At 35.6% G+C, this 26,148-nt stretch overlaps 1 protein-coding gene across 1 annotated transcript in view; it reads right to left on the reverse strand.

Annotated features, from left to right (window-relative positions):
• The window catches only part of LOC150093401 (dynein light chain Tctex-type protein 2B-like), an 85,390-nt gene extending 65,417 nt beyond the window's left edge, over positions 1 to 19,973 (reverse strand). Inside the window, exons 1-2 of the mRNA XM_090413765.1 lie at positions 19,856 to 19,973; positions 12,101 to 12,234 (exon numbers count right to left, since the gene is read on the reverse strand). Of these exons, the coding sequence (XP_090269891.1) occupies positions 12,101 to 12,234; positions 19,856 to 19,929 (208 nt within the window). The 5' untranslated portion in view covers positions 19,930 to 19,973. The remainder of the gene's footprint in view (positions 1 to 12,100; positions 12,235 to 19,855) is intronic.
• Between the last annotated feature and the right edge of the window lie 6,175 nt (positions 19,974 to 26,148).

Raw genomic sequence — 26,148 nt, forward strand, 5'->3', positions numbered from 1 at the left:
ATAAAATTTCAATCTTCATTTGGACATTTATGATATCATGATCAGTTTAGATGTTGTTTCTTTATTTACAAATGTGCCTCTTTCTGAAAGCATTGAATTACTACAACAGGAATTTCCTTCAGACATTGTAAACGTATTTGATTTTGTAATACATTTTGGTTATTTTTCCTTTAAAAATAAGTTGTATCAACAAATTGAAGGAACAGCAATGGGCAATCCTCTTTCTCCTGCTATCTCCAATTTCTTTATGGAACATTTTTAACAACGTATCTTTGACAACATTTCTCCCAGACCTACTCATGATATTGGTTCAGATATGTTGATGGCATTTTTGCTGTATGGAATGGCTCTTCGGATGAACTTCAACAATTTCTCACTAAGTTAAATGCACTTCATCCTAGGATCAAGTTTACCCTAGAAGTAGAATCAAATAAGCAGTTAGCCTTTTTAGATCTTCTAATTCTTCGCCAACCAGATAGTAACCTCCATTTCTCAGTTTATAGAAAGAAGACTCATACAGGGCATTATATCCATGCGGAATCTCATCACCATCCCAGTCAAAAGGCAGGAACTATTAAAGCACTGGTTCATCGGGCCCACTCCTTTTGTTCTTCAGACGATCTTTTACAGAAAGAACTACAATATATAACTTCTTCCTTTCTATCTAATGGTTATAAGAATTACTTCATTAAAAGAACTTTGAGTAGTTTTAATATTTCTTCCTCTTCAAACACAGAAGAAATAATGCACATTCCTATCCCTTATGTACAAGGCATCAGTGAACATATAGCAAAAGTTTTAAAACCACTGAATATTTTTGTTGCCTTTCGACCGTTTAGAAAAATCTCCACCTTTTTCACTTCTCCTAAGGACAAGCTTCCACATCTTAATCATCCAGGTGTCTACCAGATTCCGTGCTCTTGTGGATTATCTTATTTCGGACAAACAGGAAGATCTGCCTCTATTCAGCTAGAAGAACACCAATCTTATATTGAATACTTTAAACCTGAAAAGTCTGGACTTGCAGAACATGCCATCTTCACTAGACAGAGTTCATTGGAGAAAGACAAGAGTTCTTCACAAAAGTCAGTTCCTTATGGAACGCCTTTATAAAGAAACATGTGAACCTTTACTTCATTCTCCTAACTTAAACAGATCCAACGGCTTACGTCTATCCCCTTTATGGGAGATAGTACTTTACAAATCAGCTAATCTTTCCTAACTTTTTATTTTATTGATGATTTTTTTTTTTTTCTTTTTTAAGGAAATTTATTGACCTTTTTAGTTATCTTACACCAGCTACTTAGATGGCGCTTTTTGGAATTGTCAGTTATTGTTTAATTTGAGCTTAATATATACTGAAGATGCCTGTGACACACACGCGAAAATTATGCTACTAAATAATCTTTGTATGTGAGTTTTTTTTCCGTTATTAATTTTGTATTGATTTATGCTGTTTACCAAGGTCTTTTTTTTTTTTTTTTTTTTTTTTGTTTAGAATAGTGCCTTGTTATTTTTATTATTTGTGTGTGGGGGAGGCAGTGTTATTCATTCATTTTTTAGTGTTTCTTGGTAGTAGTGCTTCTGCAAATGGTCTATTGTATTCTTTTGCATGTTTGAAGTGATGGCAAATTTATTTAAATCAGTTTTTGTTTGCAAGAGGTGATCTGGTATCCTACTTCTTTGTGTTTTTTAATGTATTCTTTAAGGTATTTAAGGTATTCTTTTTCATCAATAACAATTGGAATTTATTAACTTTTAAGATGAACTAGTTGTTACTGGGTGACGTTATTTTCCAAAGACCTCAGGCTAGAGGTGTTAGGCTCTTAGAGCTTGCATTTCATATTTGTCACTGTTTTTTTTGTTTCAATAAGGATGATGGTGGTATGTGGGTTTTTCTAAAAGATCAGGTTAGCTTTGAAGGTTCTTGGTACTAGAACTTTTGTTACTGGCTTTCTGGTATCGTTTAGGTGCTTCTGTTTCTGAAAGGGGAGTACACTGATTTTAAATGAGGTTTGCTTTCCAAGGCTGCATATTTGAGTTGTTTGATTGCATATTTTTAATTCTGGTAACCGTGCTTGTGGTCATTTTTTATTGACTATGAATTATACTTGCCAAGAAATTACATCACTGTTTATTCATTTAAACAGTGATGTAAACAGTGGGGAGATCAGAACTATCAACACAGTATATATTGTATCTCTCCTTGAAACCATTAACAGACAATGTACTCACAACTGACACAGGCAACCCATTCCACTCATTCACTACTGTCCAAATAAAAAATCTAGTCCTCACACCCTTACCTAACTTCCAGGAATAACCTCTTCTCATGCCACCTCTAGCCAAGTGCCAAAATATTTCCTTTGTATTAATCATATAAAATCCCTTAAGTACTTAATTGTTTCTATCATTTCCCCCTTTTTGGCTATCAACCAACTTTTGCAACCCACAAATCAGGGAGCACTCCACAGACAACTCACCATCTTGATCACTTGCCTCTGGATCCTCTCCACCACTTCCTCATTCCCAAGAAATCCAGGTAAACAGACATGAGTGCAATAATCAACATTATCGAATCAAAGCTTTATAAAATGGAATAACTCCCTTATCTCTGTGAGTAATCCTATGAGTTACCCTGCCTACTTTAGCAATATGCCCTCTAGACATCAACTCTCTGGCTTCATTAATTTCCTAGAGTATAGTTACCTCACTTGTGGTACACAGCTTGTAATCTTTGTATCCCAAAATGCATAGCATTACACTTTCCCACATTAAACTGACATCCATTATGTTCTGCCTGTTATATTGCCTATTTAAATCATCCTGCAAACTCTCTCTACATTACCTTGATTAACTATTACCCCCAACTTTGCACATCAGCAAACAACTGAATATCTCCCTTCAAATTATTTCCTATATCATTTATGTACAAATTAAATAGCAATGGTCCAAGAACAGAGCCCTGCAATACACCACTAGTCACCTGCCTTCTCCTGGATTCTGCTTCTCCCTAGACCATCCTTTTATCCATATCACCAGTTTCATATCCATCTCCATTTGTTGCAGTTTGAGTAAAAGTTCCATGTGATATCCTGTCAAAGGCCTTTACAAAATCCAGCAGTATAATCATTATCTTTATTATCATTCCCTTTATCCAACTCAGCTCTTACTCCATTATAAAAAAAGTTAATAGATTACTAAGGCATGACTGACCTTTCACAAAGCCATGCTGCCCTTCCTGGAGTATCATATTCTTATCTATCCATTCCTGAATTCTCTTTTATGACCAATATGTCCAATACTTTTATCACCATTTATGAGATACTGATTAGTTTATAATTTGATACCACAGACTTAGATCCTCCTTTATGCACAGGAATTATTTTGAAGTCCTTCCACTTTCTTGGGACTTTGTCAGAGCCGAGACTTAAACAGCCTAGTCAAAAGGCATCACCAGTTCACCTGCATACTCATAAAACATGAGCTGATATCCCATCCAATCCCACAGCTGTATTTCTGCAATATCCTAAGTATCTCCAATTCATCAACCTCTGTTCTCACACCAGTCCCTGTCACCTCTGCCATAATAATATAGTTACTTGGATGATATACCCTTGCAAAGTGATCACTAAGTAGCTCAATCATTTCATCTTCTTCTGTCACCTCTTTACCATCAGTACTCATTAAAGTTATCCACCCATAGTCATTCTTCCTCCTCCTTGCCACAAAAGGAAAGAATGCTTTGGGATTTCCTTTTGCATGCTCAACTAATTCTTTTCATAATCTAATTTTGCCTTCCTTATCATGCATCATTCACCTTTCTTGCCTGATTCTTGTACTGTTCATGAGTTTGCTGGTTACCTTTCTCCTTATATACCCTGTATAAAATTTTTTTTTCCTTTTTTTTGTGGCTTATGCTTGATGATACTACTCAACCATCTAATTCCGGTGATATAGCGTGTGATATTGCTTCCTCCAGGTACCCCTTGACTATTCCCCATGCACTGTAAACATCCTTTCCTTGCAGATCTTTATGAGATGGTACTGTTTCAAGCTGCTTCCCAAGTGTATAATCACTTGCATTGTAGATCCACATATATACCACTTAATTGGAATTTTCACATTTTCTTACCTTCCAAGTCAAGACCATATGATCATTTACCCAATCGGAGGCAATGTAGCCACCTTAGCTATGGACAGGTCCTCAGATCCTATAACCAGATCCAACACTCTCATACCTGAGATCTCAGGTATGAGAGTGTTGGATGAGAGTGGTGACAGGGACTGGTGTGAGATCTCAGGTATGAGATAAATCACATACAGTTTCAAATAATTATCTCTTGATAAGTATATAAATTCCATTCCTTCATGCCAAGTGATCTTTCCTCCTTCCAATCTATGTCTCTGAAGCTGAAGTCTCCAATAATAATTTCTCTTGAATTCATAGTACTAATCTGCTGATGATCTTCATGAAGATAATAGGCTACAGGAAAACCTAACTTAATGAGATTAATTAATCCATCAATTAATGCATGCTAAGCGAATATGATAAACAATAGGAATAATTATAATTCATTCATCAGTTAGTGTAAATTTGGGAAAAAAAATTACAGTATAAGCTATAATGGAGGATAAAATCATCAAAGTTAATAAAAATCAACTGCTTACATTTTTATTTAATGTCTAAATATTTGATTAAGCTACTTTTTTTTTAAAAAAATTAAAGATGTTTGAATCGTGCTCGACTTTCTCATCTTGTCATGCAATTTGCGATAACTGGCGATCGCTTTATCAAGATTTTGGCAGATTTCGAAGCTTAGTTCCATATCAGGATCAGCATCAAACAAAATTTCCTCAGTATACTCAATGCGATTGAAAACTAGCTCAAGTTCCTTTGCAGTTAGCTTCTTACTCGTAATATTCTCTTCTTGTTCGCACTTCTTATCATACGCACACTGTTCTTCTAGTTGAAGATCATTCTCACTTAAATGTTCTGAATGGGAATCAAGAAAGTTTCTCATATCTTCATTATCATCATCATCAAATTCCTGGCATGTACCCTCAAGGGGTGTACAGGATATGACAGTACTACATGAAAAAATTACATAATTAATAACTTCCTATCTACAATTTTCCTCCAAATTAGTCTGTTACTTGTCAAGACTCCAACATTATCAGATCTTATATTTCTATCGTCTAAGGCACTTTGTACTGTATCAATCCACCTATATCTTGGTCTTCCTCTGGGTCGTTTTCCTGTTAACCTGGCAGAGAACACTTGTTTTGCTAATCTTTCCTCTCCCATTCTATTTAAGTGACCATACCACCTGAGATTAGCTCTGCTAACGCATTCCTGGATGCTGACAATGTCAACTTCTTTCCTAATATCCTCATTTTTAATATGATATTGCCATTGATGCCATCTGTTCACGCCTCTAATCTTTCTCAGGACTCCCATATCTGCGGTCTCTAGTCTTTGGTCAAGTGTTTTACTTCTGACCCAGCTCTCAGATCCATAAGTTAAAACTGGTTTGAACACTGTCTTGTATACACCTAATTTAGTGTTCCGACTAATTTCTCTCTTATTCCATATGAATTTATTCAATTGACTTCCCACCATACCAGCTTTCCTGATTCTGTTGTCTATTTCTATATTTAATTTACCATCTTCAGTAAAAATCGTGCCTAAGTAGCTGAAATATTTTACTTGTTCCACAGGTTCTCCATTCACAACACAGTTGACATTTTCAATGATTCTGCCTATTTTCATTGTCTTTGTCTTTTTATTGCTGACCTTCATACCATATCTATTACAACAGCAATTGAATTTAGTCAGAGAATCTTGCAGACTTATAGCGGATTTATTTAGAAGTATAACATCATCCGCATAAAGCAAAGAGCTGACATTAACATCTCCAATTTTGATATCAGATTTAATACCACTTTCCTTCATAATGTGATCCATATAGATAATGAATAACAGAGGGGATAATGTACATCCTTGTCTCACACCAGATTTAACATTAAACCATCTTCCTGTACTTCCTTCAATTCTAACTGCTGACTTACAACTCAAATAAAGACTAAGTATTGCTTGATATAATGCCCCATTGACACCATATAACTGCAGCGTATTGAATAGCTTCTCTCTTGGCACCTTGTCATATGCCTTTCCCAAATCGACAAAACTTAAATACAGATCTTTGTTATATTCCCATGCTTTCTCGACTATTTGTTATAAAGTGAAGATCTGATCCTGACAGCCCCTATTTGGCCTGAATCCAGCTTGTTCTTCACCAAGCTTTTCTTCCACAATTCTTCTTAACCGTTTCTCAAGTATACTTGCATAGATCTTGCCAGGAACACTCAGTAGGGAAATACCTCTGTAATTCTCATATTCAGTTTTATTTCCCTTTTTATATATGGGTACTATGAGAGCTCTACTCCAATCATTGGGAATTCGTCCCTCTGTCCAGACTTTCTGAACTATGCAGTGCAGCCACTGTAAGACTTTTATACCACCATACTTCAGCATTTCTGGTCGAATATCATCTACTCCTGCTGCCTTTCCACATTTCAATCCCTTGATGGCTTTTTCTACTTCAAGTATGGATATGTATTCCTGACTGCATGTCTGGTCAGTGTTTTTTACCACTGTGCTGTCATCACTGCTTGTTTCATTTAGCAGTTTTTCAAAGTAATTACTCCATACTTCAAGGATATCTTTTTCTCCTGTTTTCATGTCACCTTTATCATCTCTAACTCCTTTTACAGCACTCTTTCCTCCATTCCTAAGCTACTTCAACAACCTCCAGAATATTTTGCCACCTTCTTGATATTTATTTTCTATATTCTTGCCAAAGTCCTCCCATGACTTTTGTTTAGCTAGTTTTACACACTGTTTAGCTTTCTTACATTTGTCTCTGTATTCTGTAAGAGTATAAGCTGACTTATTTGCCAGGAACTTTTGATATGCTTTCTTCTTTTCCTTCATTGCCTCTTTACCTTCTTGTATCCACCAGGGAGTTCTGATTTTTTTATCCTTGCACACAACCTCACCACATGCCTCTCTGGCAGAATCAATCAATGTTTTCTTCCGAGTTTGCCACTGAATTTCCAAGGTTTGATTCCTGTTCTCAAACTCTTTCATTTTCTTTTCAATAATCTTTCTGTATTTTAGTCTACAGTTCACATCTGAGAGCTGCTCAACTTTTATTCGCTTTAAAACTTTCTTACATATTATTCTTTTCAATATGAAATTCAATTTTATCCTGCTCAAGACTAAATAGTGATCACTTCCAATTTCAAATCCTTTGTACACTCTGGTGTCCTGCACCAAGGAGAAAACATCACTATCAACAATAACATAGTCAATGAGACTTTTCTTATTCCTAGCCTCTTCTCTCCATGTGAATTTGTGCACATTTTTATGTTGGAACATGGTGTTAGTAATACAAATACATGTCCTGAGCAGAAATCCAACAGATATTTGCCATTATTATTAGCTTTGCTCTTTTCTTCAAATTTTCCCAAAATATTTTTGTATGTCTCACAATCATTTCCTACTCTGCTATTTAAATCCCCAACAAGGACCAACTTTTCATTTTTCATTGTGTCAGTTGCTTTTTCTAAAGCCTCAAAAAATTCCTCCACTTCTACCTTAGTAGAACCTTCTGTGGGACCATAGGCACAAATAAGTCTCATTGTCCAGTTCCCCATTCTGATATTTGCCCACATTACTCTACTTGAGACTGACTGCCATTCAAGAAGATTAGCCTCGTATTTTGTGTTGAATACTATGGCTACTCCTTCTTTTCCTTGATTGTCATTGCCTGAATATAACATTTTGTATTTATTGCTCAGAAAGATCTCACCAGTTTTGGTCTTTTTTGTTTCAGTCACCCCTATTATGTCGATCTGGTACTTATCTAATTCCTCAGCTAGCTCCATTTCTTTGCCATTCAGGCTTCTTACGTTGATAGTACCGATCTTTAACTCTGGTGATGTTGAGTTGTGGTTTGTTTTCAGATTTGTTCCAGTAGCTGACTTTTCGCTGTTCGCCCTGGTTCCCTGGCAAAAACAACAGGGGCCTTGTTTATCCAGGTGACGCCCCAGCCGGCATGAAATTTTGTCATATTATACCATCATTTTTTATTTTGGTTTAACCAATAAGAATACAATTTGGTCGGCTAAATCCCAAATTGCCAGCCCATCCTCGTTCGTTCAGTATCAAAGTAGATACCCAACAGGGTGCACCACGAGAAGGTGAGGATTGGACATTAGGTCAGAAGCCCTGGTCGGTTCTCTGCATTCCTTTAAAGGCTATGTGGAGGTCTCCTCTCAGTTATACAGCTTTGACCCTTAAACACCCCATCTTCATTATCTAGTTCATTAAATCCAAGTTCTTTTCCAATTGTGCTGATTTCTTCAATAATGTTAGATCTTGGATTTTGTGAGTGATAAACTAACATAGGCTTGAGTTTAAAGTTGCCTTCTGCACTGCCTACAAAGAAAAGCATAAGACGATGTTTGGATACTTGTATCCTGGTTGAGATGCTTTAGTTTTAGCTAGGAAAGTTTTTGTTGGCATATGCTTCCAAAAGAGATCAATTTCGTTGACATTGAATATTTGCCGATCGTCATAATCACCCTCCTCATTTATCCTTTGCAATTCTTCAGGAAACTTTGGCCGCAGAATCTTTATCAGCACTAGCAGATTCCCCAGTTATTTTTATGTTATGCAGTCCAGTTTGATTTTTAAAGCTTTCACAATGCGGTAAAAATATTGAGAGCTTTTGCCTGATTATTCTCTGTACTAAGAGGTATTATTTTTTGGTTATAATCTTCAATCCAGAGTGACAGAAGACGCTCCATCTCGATCATTAAATGGCTTCTATTTCGGGTGATCTGCATGCTTAAAGAAGCAGTAGTAACTTTTCCTTGCTCTTTGTATTCTTTGCTCTTATTTAATATAGTCCAAACTGTAAACTCACTGTATCCCAGGTCTCGCACAATCACTGTATTACTAGCGCCACTTTCACGTATCATAATGACTTCCAGCTTTTCCGCTCACTGCAGATTGGTAAAAAAAAAAAACCTTCACGTAGCATAAAAAAATTGCGTTAACTGATTAATCACTCACTTAAAGCAGAAAAGAGTATCATTTCACTCAATCACAATAACTAATTATTATGCATATTGAATTAACGTTAAGCGAGGTTTTCCTGTACTTATATATAATTACTGGCAGAGTATCTTCCTGACCAGGCTACTTGCTTTGTCGAGAAAATAACTGACATTAAATTTTTTTTTGCTTATATTGGAATAGGGGATTAAACAAGAATATAATTTTTTGTTAAGTATAATTTACTTTCTAACCAGGTGAAAAAACTTCCCACTTTTACTGACTCTGTTGTGTTATTTTGATGTGTTTGGTGATTTACATCTGTTATTTGTTTTATTAATTTTACTCGTTATAACTTCCCATTATAAATTATGTGCAAATAGTTAAACAGTCATTACTACTGTTTATGACACTGGCGGTTTTTTTTCTTTTTTTTTCTGTTAGTGTTCATTTGTATCTTCTTCCTCTTAATGTTTGTATTGGGATACTTAGTATTATTATTATGATGATTCAGGCCTCCATGGAGTCAAAAGCCGCACTGTGGGAGGCCTGAATTCTTCAACTCCTTCAATATCACTAGCTTTTGTTCCATTTATATATTTTTCATTTACTCTTTCATTCCTTCAGTCTGCTTTGTATTCACTGATAACTCTTAGTTTAACAAAATATCGCACTTTCTATAAATCTGTACCTTCTCTCCTGTTTGGTCACTCTGCAAACACATCTTTCACATTTCACCAGGCATACATGCTGCATTCACATCAAACCACTTTTGAAAAGTCTATGTTGTTAACAGCATTTGATCTTTGTGTGTACCGCCAGTGCATTCTGTTCAAAGCATGATTAAAATTTTAATAAAATAAAAAAAAAGTCGAGTAACAAATCCAACAATCATGCAGGTACATTATGTAATTGAAAATAAACAATATTATACTAAAATGCAAGCAATAGCGCCACTTATTACACAAAATTGCACTTATCTTTTCTGGAGCCCTTTACCAATGACAACTATGAAGAGGTCCTCTAGCAGCTGATTCAAATGGATCCTCATCACATTATGAAAAAAACTGGCATTAGGCCTGATATCAAAATTGGAGATATTCATTAGCTATTTGTTTTAAGCAGATGGATGTTGTACTGTTAAATAAAAACAGTCCAAGTTTGCATGATTTCTGACTAAACTTTGGTAATAAGTTTGGTATGAAATTTAGCCAAAAAAGACAAAGACTATGAAAATAGGCAGGAATGCTGAAAATATAGAACAAGTAAAGCATTTCAACTATTTAGGCACAATTTTTATAAAGTTGGCAAACTGAATAGAGAAACAGACATAGTTAGCAAATCTGATAAGGCAGGATCTGAAATAATTAAATTTATATGGAATAGGAGAAAAATTATTCAAAACACTAAACTAGATGTATACAAGATGTTGCTCAAACCAATATTAACTTATGATAATAAAACACATTCAAGGACTGGAGAGCACAGATATGAGAGTGAACAGATGACATCAATGGCAAAACCATATTAAAATTGAGGATATTAGGAAGGAACCTGACAATGTTAGCATTCAAGAATGTGTCAGTAATCTAAGGTGTTATGGTCACTTAAACAGAACGAAGAGGAAAGATTGTAAAGCAGGTATTTTGTGAGATGCCAAGATGGTAAGAAAAAAAGACCTAGAAGAAGAAGAAGACAGCCAGGATCTAAGTGGACTGATAGAATAAGAAGTGCCTTAAAAGACTGAAATCTGATAATACTCAAGTTCTGACAGATGAGAAATTAATTTAGAGGAAAACTGTCAAAAGAAAGTTGATAATGGTGTAAACTTTTCATGTAATACTATCATAATATCCTGTAAACCTTCCCCACTTCCAAGGGTTATGATGGAATATAATGATGATGAACCTGTCAATATTTATGATGTGTTTATATATAATTATATATGTTGAGTTGGTTGGAATTATGGCCAAAGACAAACCCAAGGTTTCTAGAAGGAAAATCCTGCCACCTTACTATGAAAGTGGCTAACTCCTCCAGCTGAAAAGCAAAATACATATGTAAAAGTTACACAAAACAAAAAGTTAAAAATATAAAAAATGAAAAAGAGAGAAAGAGCCTGTCTAATCAGCCAAGTGGTTAGCATCTCTCTTTCATGCAAACAGCATGGTTTCAAATCAAGTCATGGACATGAATATTTGTGAATTCCTTTAAGGTGACAGACAGATAAATTTCATCACCCATTGTGAGACCACTGCTTATTGAAGGTATGAAGTAGCTTGAAAAGAAACTATAGAGCAGTTTCAAATCCAAATCTTAGCTCATCCATAGTACTAATAATTAACACACTATAACTTTAAAATCTAACATGGATGGTATTCACATAAAAAAGTATGTGTATGAACATATACATATTCACTACTCCATTCCATCTTATAAGTGAGGTGGGTTTTGGGTTGTAAATCTTGTGACGTATAATCTGTTTGGTCTCAGCAGTGATTACAAATACATGGTTCATCTGCTTTGGTTTTTCTGGTAACAAGTTAGTAGGGCTCTGAATGTAGCATTGGTTTTACACTGGTTTTCCATTATACATACATAAAAATTAACCTTATGCATGTGGTATTTTAGTGTTATATGCACTGTAAATATATAACATCTGAATTTTTCAGTAATTCATAGTGTTTATGCCACTGTCTCCCTAGATGGATTTAAGTGGCAGTCAGATAATGACAATTTACATACTATTAAATTTTTACAAGTTACATACTCTATTCAATATAGAACATGAAAAAACTAATTAATTAAAGAATAATTAATTATTTATACAAAATTAAAAGTTTACCATATCAGTATACTTTATATTATCAAACTTGGGGAGGGGGGGGAGTAATAATTTTTTACTTTGGTAAACCATAAATTGGTTATATGATGTCTATACTACAAAGTGTCCTATATTAAGCTATTTAGTACCTTTCATTTTATTCTGAATAGTATCTGCTATTGTTTTTGCCCACTCTGCAGCACTATCAGGACTATATGTTTTATCTCCTAATTCTTCAATTAGAACCAATCGAATTACTTCCTTTACAGCAAATGGCCGAAACCTTAAAAAATAATAAAATAAAACAGAGTTTAACTCTCCATACTAAATAAACAGTATGCCAAAAATATAGAAAAAATACTTTATTACACACACACACACACATGCAATATATACACACAGGAGTCAACAAATTCCTTATACAAAATTCAGCATGCCATACAAAAAATATACTAGTCTAAGCCCCTATAATCAGTGATTTAGGGATGTTGCATCTGTGTTTTCTTAAAGTTCAAGATTTATTTTATTTTGCTTTGGGTTTTTATTTTTTATTATTAAATAAACATTCCATTTCATTCAGTCTGCAACTACTTACCAGCTGGCAAAATCTACTCACTATGTGCAAGTGGTCAAACATATCTGTTCAGTTGTGTATTTTTATTTTTTAAATGATCCTGTACAAGAGAGGTCAAAGGATCTATAAGCATATTAGTGCCATGTGTGGGGTGCAGGTAAAATAAAAAGAAGTTTATTTTTTTTTTAAGAGTAGCAGGTTGCAGATGTTTGGGAATAGGTCATGAGGAAGGCTGTTCCAGAGAAGAGGACAGGGATAGATAGAATGAAAAAAAAGAGGAAGATGAGAAGCAGGTTCAGTGTGTTTGCAGTTGTACAGTAAAAGGATGTTGGGCAGCCACTGTTCTTGTTACAAGTGCAACAGAAAGTGGTTGCCAGTTCAGTGGAACAGTAACCACTAAAGTACCTGTAGAACAGACACAGTGCTGAAACACGGCATCAGCAAGACAGAGGTTGAATCTGTAAGAGAAGGTAGATTTCAGATTTGTATCTAGTTAAAAGTTGATTGGGTGTAAAATATCAGGTCATCCCAAAAGTAATTTCATTTTTAGCATTAAGTTTTGAAAGGATATAAAAGATAAATCATTTGCTAATTTAATCAAGTATATATTCTCTATTTGAATCAATAATGCTCTTTCAATGTTGTGAAAGCTCCATAATGCCATTTCTATAGAATTCAGGATGTTTGGATGCAAAGAAGTTACATAGGCTCAATTTCAGTGCCTCTAATGTATATTGTATTGTTTTTCTTTCATTAATGAAATGCTGCAAATTTCAAAATAAGTGATAATCTGAAGGTGCAAGATCAGAAGAATACAAAGGATGTGGAAGCTTTTTCCAGCCAAGTTCCTCAATCTTGGTACAGATGATTCACACTATGAGGGTGCGACATATCATGGTGAAAATCAACACTCTTTCAACTGACCAGAAAACACCTCTTTTCTTTCAGTTTTTTTCAACCAATTGAGTTGTTCACAGTATACTTCAGTTGTGATCGTTCGGTTTTCTGGCAAGAGTTCAAAGTGTATAATATCAGTCATGTCCCACCAGACGCTTAACAAAACCTTCTGAGGGTGAAGGTCTTGCATGATTTTTGGCTGAGGTTTAGCCTGTTCTCCTGAATGAACCCTCTGCCTTCGGCACTTAACATTCTTGTAAAGTATTCACTTTTCATCAACAGTGACTACATGACTCAAAAACAGAGATTGAACCTCTCGAGAATGCAGAGCAGTGCAGATGTTGACATGCTCTCTTCGACTGTAGTTCAACAGTTTGTGAGAAACCCACTTGCCAAGCTTAGTCACTATTCCAAGTTCTTGCAAATGGCAATGGATTGTCGATGAATTAAGGTCTTTTGCTAAGATCTTTCTCACCCAGAGCAAGGGGAGTCTCTCAAACTAAAGTTCCCTTGTTGAAATTTTTGGAACCATTGCTGGCACTTTTGCATTTTCAAAACATTATCCATACACTTCTTGCACATTTTTTTTTTTTTTTTAAATGGCATTAGCAGCATTGTTGCCTTTTTTGAAACTCATAAAGCATGATGTGCTCTTCAGTGACCTTCATAGTAATAAAGGATTATTTAAACAATAACTTATGTATGATATACTCTTTACAAGGGTGGAATTCTTTAGAATCAAGCTGCCTCAGCTTAGCGGTACTTGTAAAGCTTTAAAATTCATGCTGAAAAACCAGTATCTATCAACTGATAGATACTGGCATATGTGTATGGAGGAGCCAGAAGAAGAAAGTCACTAGTGGTGTGCCTCAGGAGTCTGTTTTAGGGCCAGTGCAGTTTAATCTACATTTTAATGATATTGTGTTAGATGTCAATGGGGATATTCAGATATTTGCAGAACTATGAGGAGTAGAGCAGATATTGTGGCCTTAGAAGAAGGCGAACAGACTGAACGAATGGGTACGGAGGGAGGGGGGGTGCCAGTTCAATGTTGCAAAATGTAAGGTTTTAAATTTTGAAAAACAAAGATGAGATGTAGAGTTTACACCTAGTGGGGATATATTGTTAGAGGTAGAGGAAATAAGAGATCTTGGGAGTGATGGTGGATAAAGATTTAAACTCAGAGGACATATTGCCAAAATTGTGAGGACAACACAATGAATTCTGGCAATGATGCAGAGGACACTAATTTTTAGAAGAGATTCTGGTTCCATTATATAAGGTCTTGTAAATTAAAGATTCCAAGAAATTATATTCTTGGATCCAAGTGTAAGCAAACAATGTTTGGGCATGAAGTAACTTCACAACTGGGCAACTTGTAGATAGAGACTAATGACTTCACATCACTTACCTTAGTATCCCATAATGCAAAGCACATATCTTTACAGACATGTATAATGCTATACATTATGGGAAGGGTCACTGCCCAAACCAGTTTCGACCTTTATTGAGATCTCATCATTGGGAGATAGGTCCAGAAGCGATACCAAGGTTGAAGTAATGCAGAAATCATATTTCCATATACAAGTAGCCAAAAGGTGTCACACCTTATTACTAAAATATTCTGGATTACAGATAAATGTTGAAAGTTTTTCCACTTGGTTATGCTATAAATTAAAGATGTAAAGAAATTATATGGAGCCAGACACAAACCTCCGAATGATGAGACCTCGATAAAGGTCGAAATTAGTCTGGGCAGTGACCTTTCCCATAATGTATAACATTATACATGTCCATAAGGATATTTGCTTTGCATTATTCAATACTAAGGCAAGTGATGTGAAGTCATGCACAAATTTGTTTGCTTACACTCACTTGGATAAAGGATTAAACCAAGAATATAATTTCTTGGTAACTTTAATTTATAGTATAACCAAGTGGAAAAACTTTCAACATATAAAGTCTTGATTAGGCCACATATGGACTATTATGCACGGATTTGGTAACTTTGTTTTCAAGAGGATGAAAAGATACTGGAAAGGGTCAGAGGGGATTGACTAAGGTAGTTTCTGGTCTCTGGAATGTTGAGTATGAAGAAAAGTTAGAAGATACAATTTACAGTCTAGCGAATAAGAGGAAGAGGTGATATGATAAAGATGTACAAGTTGGTAAAGGATTGTTATAGGATTAATATTAAATTAAAGAAGTTTTTCATAAAATCTCTTTTTACATCTCCTAGCCTAACTCTAAATCCATTCAAACTGGTTGGCTGAGTGACTAGCTTACTGCTCTCAAACTAACAGTTCACAGGTTCAAATCTGCAGTAGGCACGGATGTTTGCAATTGTCTTCAGGTGGAAGATGAATTTCATCGCCAGGTGTGAGACCACCTCCACACTTATTGGAGGCCTGAAGTGGCTGCAAAAGTTCCATGTTTGGATTCTAGAGTATGGTTTCTGGACCATTTAAAAAAAAAAATATATATATATATATATATATATAAAATTGACAAAAATGGAAAAAAAAAATTCTTGCCCACTCACTGTACAAATGTACTAAAAGTTTAATAATCATCTTTTGTGGATGGTAACCACATTAAAAAAACTAATATATAATACAAGTCCTTTTGTCCATCAGACTCACACCATTTCCTTCCTCTCCACCCCATTATTGTACCTCCATGTCCTCATAGTTGAGGTCCTCCATAACAATTACATGCTCTGAGCTCATTGTGGTAATTTTCTGATGCATGTCATCCACACTTTTTTCAGCAATTAATAGCAGCGATCAACTATATATTTCATCATGTTGGCATTTATCTCACATCAAGTTTATCACACTATTTACATCTAGAGGAGCTGTTTTAGCCTAGATTTTTGCAGGGCTTTTAATGTTGGTAGTCTCAATCAGTCATATATGAAGTTCAGGCTTGGCTGGCCGAGTGGTTAGCATATCAGCTCTCCAACCAAAAGGCTGCAGGTTCGAATCCTGCCGTGGGCATGGATGTTTGCGATCGTCTGTGAAAATATTAGCAGTGGTGGTGGTTGGCAGTAGATGGCATTGGTGTAGTTGCCGTTCATTGTAGGTGGTAGATAAAGCAGTGGAGAGTAGTAGAGTAGGTGCCCTCCCTTGATGAGTCTTTGGACTTCCTGGAGGTATCACGTAATAATAATAATAATAATATGTTTCAATATGGCCAACTTCATTCCATACCGCATTTCTGTCAAACTGTTCTGGGATGCGTCATCAGCTTGATGATCACTGAGTTGAATATCAAAGTTAGATACAGCTACCTTCTGTTGAATTATTACATAACTCTTGCAACTGAAGTTCGTAAATATTTCGTTGTGAAATATAAAATACTTTTGGTTCATAAGTCTTTGTTCTGTTACTGCAGATTTTAGGATTTTTTTATCTTTCCAAATCATATGCTTTCTAAAACTTCATTTTCTGGCATTGATCAGTAGAAACATTTCCTAACGTCCTTGTTTTCTTCTATAGTCCATTTTTTTTTTACATTTGGTTTCTTCCAGTCACTTTTCTGCTTCCTGTTCTGGTTGCCCAGCAAGGAGAGCTGGACAAATCTGTCATTATGTCTCTGAACAATTTGGAGACCTACTAATTTTATTACAGCCGTAAACTCTGCCCTTTTTCCCTAATATTCCTGATTCCCTTTACTTTTCATAATTATCTTTTCAATCCACCGGACATTTGGCCACTACTTCCACTGATGGCATCCCTGAAGCTTTATCTCTCATACCACCATAGTTCCTCTCGTACTAACTGGCAGCTTATACCTGCAGCCCAATGTCTAATTTTCATTCCCTGCACAGATGTACACTATTTCTTCCCAAAAGCAATCTATTCAGCTTTAGATACTGAATCTCGCTAGTAAACATTTCTATCTCAAATTTCTCCTGTACATCCACATACACAAGACTTCTCATCTTGTGCATCCCAGCTATCATGCTATTCATAATCAGTATCTCTTCTCCTCACCTCTCTACTATCATACCTCTGCAGTACTCACAACTTTACCTAACACATTCTTCCGCTTCAATGTCTTAAACAATGCTCACATCCTCTGTTACTTCACTCACATTTCTTCACAAATCATTGTTCTTACAACATAAATTCAATATCTCTGCTTCTCCACACAGCCCTAATCTCTAGTCCTATCATTCCATTCTCAAAAACACACCAACTAATCATCTACTCTGAATATTCTTCACCACAGAATTCCCATTCAGTATATAGCACAATAATTTCCAACCTTCTCCTGCCATCATTCAACTCCTCTTATACTGGCACCCTCCTTACTCCACTTTCAACAGCCAACTGAACCTGATTAATTCCTTACTTAACCTCAACTGTTCACTCCTAATATTTCTTTCTATGCAGATATTCTCTCATTCATATCTGTCATGCAAACTTCATTACCAATCCTCATTTTCTCACCACAGTTCTACTTTCTTTCATCCACTATTTCCCAACTCTACTATATCTGATATCACCATAACAAAATATTCATTATGTAACTTTAGGACCACCAGTTCTCTATAATATCATTACTTTTGCTGGCTAATTTCATAACAAGATCACTTGCTTGCGTTTTTCCCCCTTACTTGTTTTTTAGTAGCAATACATTCTTTTTTTTTTTTTTTAAGCAGTGGTTATTGTACTGTCATGGAGATATGGTCATCTATAGAATCTCATATTTTCTAAATATGGTCACAAACAATGCCAAATTAAGACATGCTGCTTGCTGCTTCATTTTGTATTATTCCATAATTATTATTACATGATATCTCCAAGGACTCATTACAAGAATGTTCCAACACCCCACCCCACTCCAAACATACCCTGCTGACTCTACTATTTAATCCTCACCTACATGCAACAGTACTAACCAAATCAAAACACAATGCCATCTATCTACCCACCAATAAGTTGTGTGAGTTCTCTGGCCAATTTGCCTATGGTTACTATATATCAACAGCAGTCTTGCTTTGATACTGCTAGATTTTAGTAACATAGTAAATTAAATTAATACTATTTATGTGGATCATTTTCATTGTACTTCTGCTGGTCATACTGTGTCATTCTTAAATCGTGTTCCACTCTTGGAGAAAATTCTGATGAGGAAAGGACATATTATGAACTGCATAATCACAGAGCTAAATCCCTTTTTTTTTTAAAGAATATTTTAAAGATTTTCAGAATTGGAAATACAGCCTGCCTCCCTAAAATAGAGCTAAAAATATGAAATATAATTTAAAAAAAAAAGTAAAAACTGCTACACACAAACAGAATCCAATTATAAATTTACTTTGGATATAATTAATATCAGGACTTGACAAACACCTTGCCTGTAGTAAACAGATTTTGCAATCTGGCAAGTAGCTGCAGACTGGAAAATATTGAATATTTTTTATTTAATAAAAAGAATAATACATAGGCAAGTAAATTTTGCATAATTTGTCAAGCTTTCATTATTATAATTATTAAAGTTGGAAAAGCAGAAATAATTTTTTGGAAATTTAAAATAAAACTTTATCCCACTCCAAACAGCTCAATTACAGCCAAGTAATCTAGCCTGTAATATGCCTTTATAGATTTATATATACACATTTGTTGACATGTTTATTCAAGTAAAATCAACTGTGTCACAGTATATGAATTGTGAATGTCTTTGGACCATGTCTGATCTCTAGAAGGGCTCCAAGATTATCTTGCTCTTAACCCACAATGTCAATAACGTATTGGAATTTTGCAAGTTTTGTGGATGGGTTTGAATAAAAAGTAAATAAACATTTCATTTATTTATTTAATTAATTTTTGTAGGAATGAATGGAATTTTGGTTGAAAAGAAACCACAAGAGAAAGGATAAAATATGAAAGTATACATCTCATTTCCCCCCTGTTTACGGATAGACAATAATAATATTATTATTGCTGATCTCATAACTGTAAAAATTTTCATCCTTACTGTTAACTTGAATTCAATTCGAACTAACGAACTAAACCACATTCGAAGTACTTCTCTTTTTTCTTCTCCTCTTTGAAAAAAAAAAAAAAAAAACGTCTTAAATCGTTTACTGTTTATGAATATACACACTATATTAAAACGGGCACAGCACTATATTTCAGAGGAAACCTAAATTGCACACAACTCAGTAGCGCGTGGGGAAGTATCTAGTATTAGTTCGAGTATTAGTACGAGTTCGCTCTATCAAAAATAAACAATTCTACTTCAAAGAATCAAAATATTCATCGCGGGAGGACACAACACAAACCACAGGCTACGCTACTTAATTCTCCATCAACACTGCGTCACTAGTAAATTCAACTGAAAAAACAGATTATACTAACCACTTGTTTGCGCTACCATTAATCGATTGCATATAATTAACTTAATATATATGCAAACTTACTTCTTTTCAAATGATGGCCTAATAGTATAAGAACTGGATTCTTCTTGTTCGGATTCTGTATCCATAACTTTCATCGTTCACCTACGAGGTAGTACAGTAACACCACTTTGGTTTCGATTTTTAGAAACCACGTTCGTCTTGAGACTCACATTATATTCCATAAGTCTACCTTATAAATAAATAATTATTTATAATAAAATAATTTATTATTATTATTAATAATTTATTTAATATTTATTATTTTTAATGTTAATAATTAATTATTTAATAATAATTAAAACCTGCATAAGGAAGCCGGCGTCCCCGTGTGGAAATATAACCACCTTATCGACCATTATGGATCAAATACGCTTCGTATCGATCATATATTTCAATGTAATATCAACGGTATTACAATTTTTATATGCACTTCGCATCCATGGTAACGTGGACGTATATATACGTCTTGGCCGGTTGCGTGGTTTACAAAGGCCACCCAGAATGTTCGTTGAAATAGCTGGGTGGCTTTGTAAACCATTTATTCCCGTATAGGGAGTAGGCGAGGCCGTTAACTCAAGCAATATTTGCAAAGTTTTCCAAATCCACTTTTTCTATACCTCAACACCGAAAACAAAAAAGACGAGGGATCATTGAAAGCCCACTTATAAACAATGTATGTTGGCTTCCAGTAAGATTACTGAAATCTGGTCGATTTCAATCGAAGGTGAGTTAGCCGATCTCATACGGAGGTAGCAGGGTTTTTTCTCCCGGAAACTCGGGTTTTTCATCCCGCATACATACAAATCGGCCCTTTAGAACACACGCAATTTACAGACAAAAATTACTAGTTGTGGTGGTGTTGGAGGTGGGCGGCAGATGGCGTTGATAGAGATGATTCGTAGTAGAGGTTAGGTGCAGAGACAGTTGTAGATGTCCTCCCACGATGAGTCTTCGGACTCCTTGGAGGTATCAGGAATAATAATAATAATAATAATTATTCTACAAAGTGTTTTTATTCAGATTGCACAATACATGTCTGCTGACAAAAATGCGGGTAGTGGCTTTTGGCATCCCATTAGATGATCCTGCAACCTGCACTTTTATAAACGACCCAAAACACTTAACATGATGATTTGTTGTAAAAAATAGGAAGAAATGTTATAAAAAAATGTTATAAAAAATGTTATCAAATAATTGATGTAGAGATTCCAATAATTAATTATTTATATATTTCTAAGATGACACTGATGAAAAAAAAAAAAGGACTTGTTATATTTGTCTGTTATATCTAACAGACTGTATTTGAATGTTTTAGAGATATGTGTTAGACGAAAGTTTTGTTCAGGAGACAGTATGGAAGGTGCAAAAAAATTAGGGAAATTAGATACTTTGGGAGGGGGGAGGTAGCAATCAAGCATGTATCTGACGACCCCGGGATAAATGATGGCGAAAGTAGGAATGACCATGAACAGCTGGGTACAGATTACCAGATTTAATCTTGGGGGGGGGGGGACCAGAGTTGAGTAGACGAATCTGAATAGGCTGGTAAATACATTATGCACAAGTAACTATGGCCCAAAGAGATTGTTGAAATGCATGTATACAAATGTCCAGAGTATCAGAAAAGGAGCAAATGTTGAATGGGCAGCTCGACTCTGCCAAAAATTATTGGCATCATCAAGACCTGGTGGACTGAGAATGGTATGACTAAAAAGATGGAATGTAAAGGACTTTCAGAGAAGGTAGAGACTGCGCATCAGCAATGATCGCTAATTCATAAGTAGTATAAAAATGGAAGACATGACACAACATAAATAAAAAAATAAATTTTAATTGGGAAAATATTTTTAGAAATTTTGTAGTGTTTTTTCCCTTTTTCTTTGAAAAAAAAAAAAAAACTGGGAACCATGAGAAGATGTGGATAGGAAGACCTGAAGATGAGCATATGATGTCAAAATCTTGCAGGATGATTTGGATAGATTGGAGTTCTGGGCTAAGGAGAATGGATGTCAATTTAATGTGACAAAATGTAAGGTTATGCATTTTGGGGTGAAAAGATTAGCAGTAGTGTACACATTGGTGGAACTGTACTCCAGGAGATTGGTGAGGCCAGGGAATTGGAAGTGTTGGTGGATAGGAAGATGAATTTTAGGAGGTACATTGGAAAAGTGAATAAATCAGCTCAACAACTCACTTGGTTGTTGAAAAATACTTTGACTAGCAGAGACAAGCAAATTATTGTACCTCTATACCGAGCCTTGATAAGACCTCATCTCGACTACTGTGCCCAGATCTGGTCACCTTGGTTCCTTCTTGATGGGGAGGAGGTGGAGAGGATCCAGAGGCGAGTGACAAAGATGATAGCCAGTCTATGGAATTTAAACTTATGAGAACAGGTTGAAGATTTGTGGTTGCAGAAATTGATGATTGAGACATTCAGATTGCTAAAGGGTTTCTATAGGATTAATTCAGAGGGGATATGTTTTGAGAACAGGACTAGTGGTAGAAGAAATAGGGGACACCTATGGAAGCTGGGCAAGAGTGTGGTTGGCAAGGGTGTTTGAGCTGGGTTCTTTAATAATAATAATAACTGCTCGCCCGACACATTATTCTAATCTCCAGATGCAAAGCATCCACATTTTCCAGTGGATTCCTGGTCTATTTCAACAACCAACATCGATATATTTTGTCTTGCTGGCCTCTATTTCACACCCGAAGCCTCAAATGAACCATCATCCTTAGATATACAGTCGTTTAGAGTTAAAAACCGCCAGAAAAAAATATTTGTATAGCAATAAAAACTAACCTTATAAGGGTAGTTTTGTCGTTAATTAGTAGAATTTACCTGAGCATTTTATCGGCTATTTCCCGAGTTTCGATCTATACCAGACAAGTAGGATTTTTTCGTTTTTTTATTGCGTAACTTAAAAAATCGACATCGGATCTATGAGTATTTCCGATAATATATAATTTTAGGGACAAGGAGATGGCAAAAGCAATTTGCGATAATCTTGACGCTAGCATAATGAAAAGCAACGATTCGTGTGTAGAGCATGTTTATAGATAAGCCTTTTATTTTAATGGCTGTGGCGCACTCAGGATTTAATCATGGGGGAAAGCACTCAAGATTTAATCTTGGGAGGGGCGAGTTGGGTAGACGATTTGAGAATACACGAGGCCACTAGAGCAGAAGCATCAAGGCAGCCGTTGAGATCATGCGGCAGCTGCTTCCTACGCCGAACCATTCACGTGCGACGTGTGGGCACCAAGTCGTCTGCAGACGACCTAGGTACTGGTCTGGGTGTCGTGCTTAGAAGTGCAGCCGCCATACTGCGATCTATTGAGATTCATACTCTGTCTGAATTAGTTGTGTGTTTCCTGAGAGTAAATAGGTTTAATTCGAGAAATAATTAGGTTAGGTTAGAATAGGTTTCCCATAATGAGTTTCCAGAATTCATGGGGATACCACCACCAACATCACAAATTCCTGTCATGTACACTAAAGGGGTGTACAGGATCTGATAGTATTACATGAAAAATTTACATCATTACTCATTTTCGATTCAACAGTTTTCCTCCAAATCAATTTTACCTGTCAAGATTGCAATATTATCAGATCTAAGTCGGCCTGATTGGCCGAGTGGATAGCGTATCCGCTATCCAGCCAAAAGGCTGTGGGTTCGAATCCTGCCGTAGGCATGGATGTTTGTGATTGTCTGGGGAAAGACTCGTGGTGGTCAGCAGTAGATGGCGTTGGTATAGTTGCGGTCAGTTGGTGATTGAATGGGAGACGAATAGTAGAGTAGGTGCTCTCGATGAGTCCTTGGACTTCCCGGAGGTGTCAAATAATAATAATTGAATTACTCCAAGGTGTAAAATTTGGAAGAGGCTCACTTCCTTCGACTGCAATACTATTTCCCATAGTAAATATGATCAAAAAATAGAAATTTATGGAAAATGATATTTTTTAAAAATAACTTGGCTACCACGTCAGTTCACACTTCACACACACAAAACAGATGAAACTGAGAAATTAAAAGCAAAAACGTGCAACTGGATTGGTTAGCACAGTAACCAATCACATCCTATAGGCAGGGGTGTAGTCTTAAAAGAAATAGTGCAAGGGCTCTACCTTGGAAACAAAAATCCAGCGCAACAAGTGCGGCATTATTATTATTATTGCGACAGCCATATGGCAGAGTGGTTGCGTGATTCTGAGAGGCTTGTGGTATACCCTAAGACAGGGTTTCTCAAACTGTGTTCCGCGAGAAGTTCTCAGATTTGTCATTTTAGTTTTCTAAGCATTTTTCATGAATAAATATTTTATAGTAAAAATATTCTGAGGAGAATAATATTCGTGAATATGTCGAAAAGCTCAGACCCAGAACACCTAATAACATCTGTGTATCATTAATTTTCACACATCGAAACCTTTCACCATTTGGCAGAGGGAATGCTGCTGTGTATGACGGGTCATAAAAATTGCCTGCAAGCCCATTACAACAATTGGTGTCATATCTTCTGTTCTCAAAACTGAAGGAAATAACATCTATGTAGCAAATGTCAGTGACCAAGCAGCATATTTTTAAACATGGAAGTATTCATGAATTATCGTTAATTTTCACACATTGAAATCTTTCAACAATCGGGAAAGAGAATACCGCCGTTTATGACCGATCACAAAAATTGCCTGCAAGCCGATTACAACAACGTGTGATCTCAAAACTGAACGAAATAACATATGCGTTGCAAATATCAGCGACCAATCAGCAAGGAAGTATAAAGAAAATTTTCCCACCTAATTGATGATCAAGGTAGTCTGTATACGGTTCTCAAATCTATTACTACTGAATACTTTCTTCGCAAGTTCGTATTGCAGTGTGTAAGTGCTTGTTCTGAAACCGGAGTGCCGTGATTTTTTTAAAAGTAATAGGAATACAGAGTTAAAATCTGATATGAATAAGAGACAAGTCACATTGTTTAATTTTGGTATTAAGAAATCTCTTATTGAAGGTGTTTGTGACGGAACAGATAGTGAGTCATCCACCTGAAGCCTACAAAGATGTACAAAAGGAGGGGAAACTACCAGCACACAGGAGAAAAAGTCTGCATTCACCCGTAAGTACTTATAATAATATTATAAATATATTTCGTGATCAGAATTGGATATGTAAATGAAAATCAGCACAAATTAATTCAATGATGTTTGCCTGAATAAACCACGACATGCTACAAGATTTCATTAGTCCAGTGATTGATAACTAATTCAAATGTAATTTATATTTGTCAACATGCCACACCGTATACATAAGTGTACTAATACTCTTTATGATTAGGCTATAATAAATTATTAATACTTATGTTAATATATGAACTTTACCATCTAAGAACAGACCAAAATAGAAGTACCATGAAAGTTTTTAAATTATGGATTTACGTGTATTGGCAATACACATGCTCCTGATGTTTTATATAATAAAATACTAGTAAACAGTTCTTTGGCTCCAGCTAAATTTCGTAGGCACTTCTAAACGAAACACTGATTATAAAGGATAAGATACATTTTTTAAATTTTTTTAACGTGACTCGCTAGAAAAATCTAAACTTCAAATGGCTACAATTGCTACAACTGAAAATGCAACAGAGGCGTCTTTTCGCGAGTTACCGCATTGCACTTCATGGTGAAGCTCATACAATTGGTGAGACGCTCATTAAGCCTTGTGTGAAAGACATTGTATCATGCATATTAAACGAGCAGGTTGCTAAAAAAATAGCTGCAGTACAGTTATCAAATGATACTGTTTCACGCAGCATCAAAGATCTTTCTGCTGACATTGAAAAAGAGCTAATTCATCGACTTAGACTGCAGTGAATATTCATAGCAAATGGATGAATCTACAGATGTCGCAGGGCTCTCTGTATTACTAGTGTTTGTTCGTTATATATTTGATAAAAGTACTGAAGAAGATTTATTCATGTGCGAATATCTACAAGAAAAAACTACCGGAGAAGATATATTCAACTGTATAAAAAAAAAAAAAAAAAAATCAGCTAACGCCTTTTTATTCCCGTATATACGGGAGTAGGCGAGGCCATTTAGCCCTATCTAACTTTTGGAGACTGAGTGGGCAGTTCAATCTCCACTGGTACCCAATCAGAGACAGATGGCCCAAGGCTATCACTAATTAAGCGGTACGCAGTGAAGAGAGACGGCTCAAATGTGCCGCCATCTCGTGGTCTCTAACCCTAATACAATATATTTAATGTCTGAAATAATGTGGGTTCTACGGTCGATTTTCTTGAGTTTACAGGAC

This window comes from Typopeltis vanoorti, chromosome 24 (genome assembly GCF_054136105.1).
Source record: "Typopeltis vanoorti isolate ZY-2024b chromosome 24, IOZ_Tvanoo_1.0, whole genome shotgun sequence".
NCBI classification, from domain to species: Eukaryota; Metazoa; Arthropoda; class Arachnida; order Uropygi; family Thelyphonidae; genus Typopeltis; species Typopeltis vanoorti.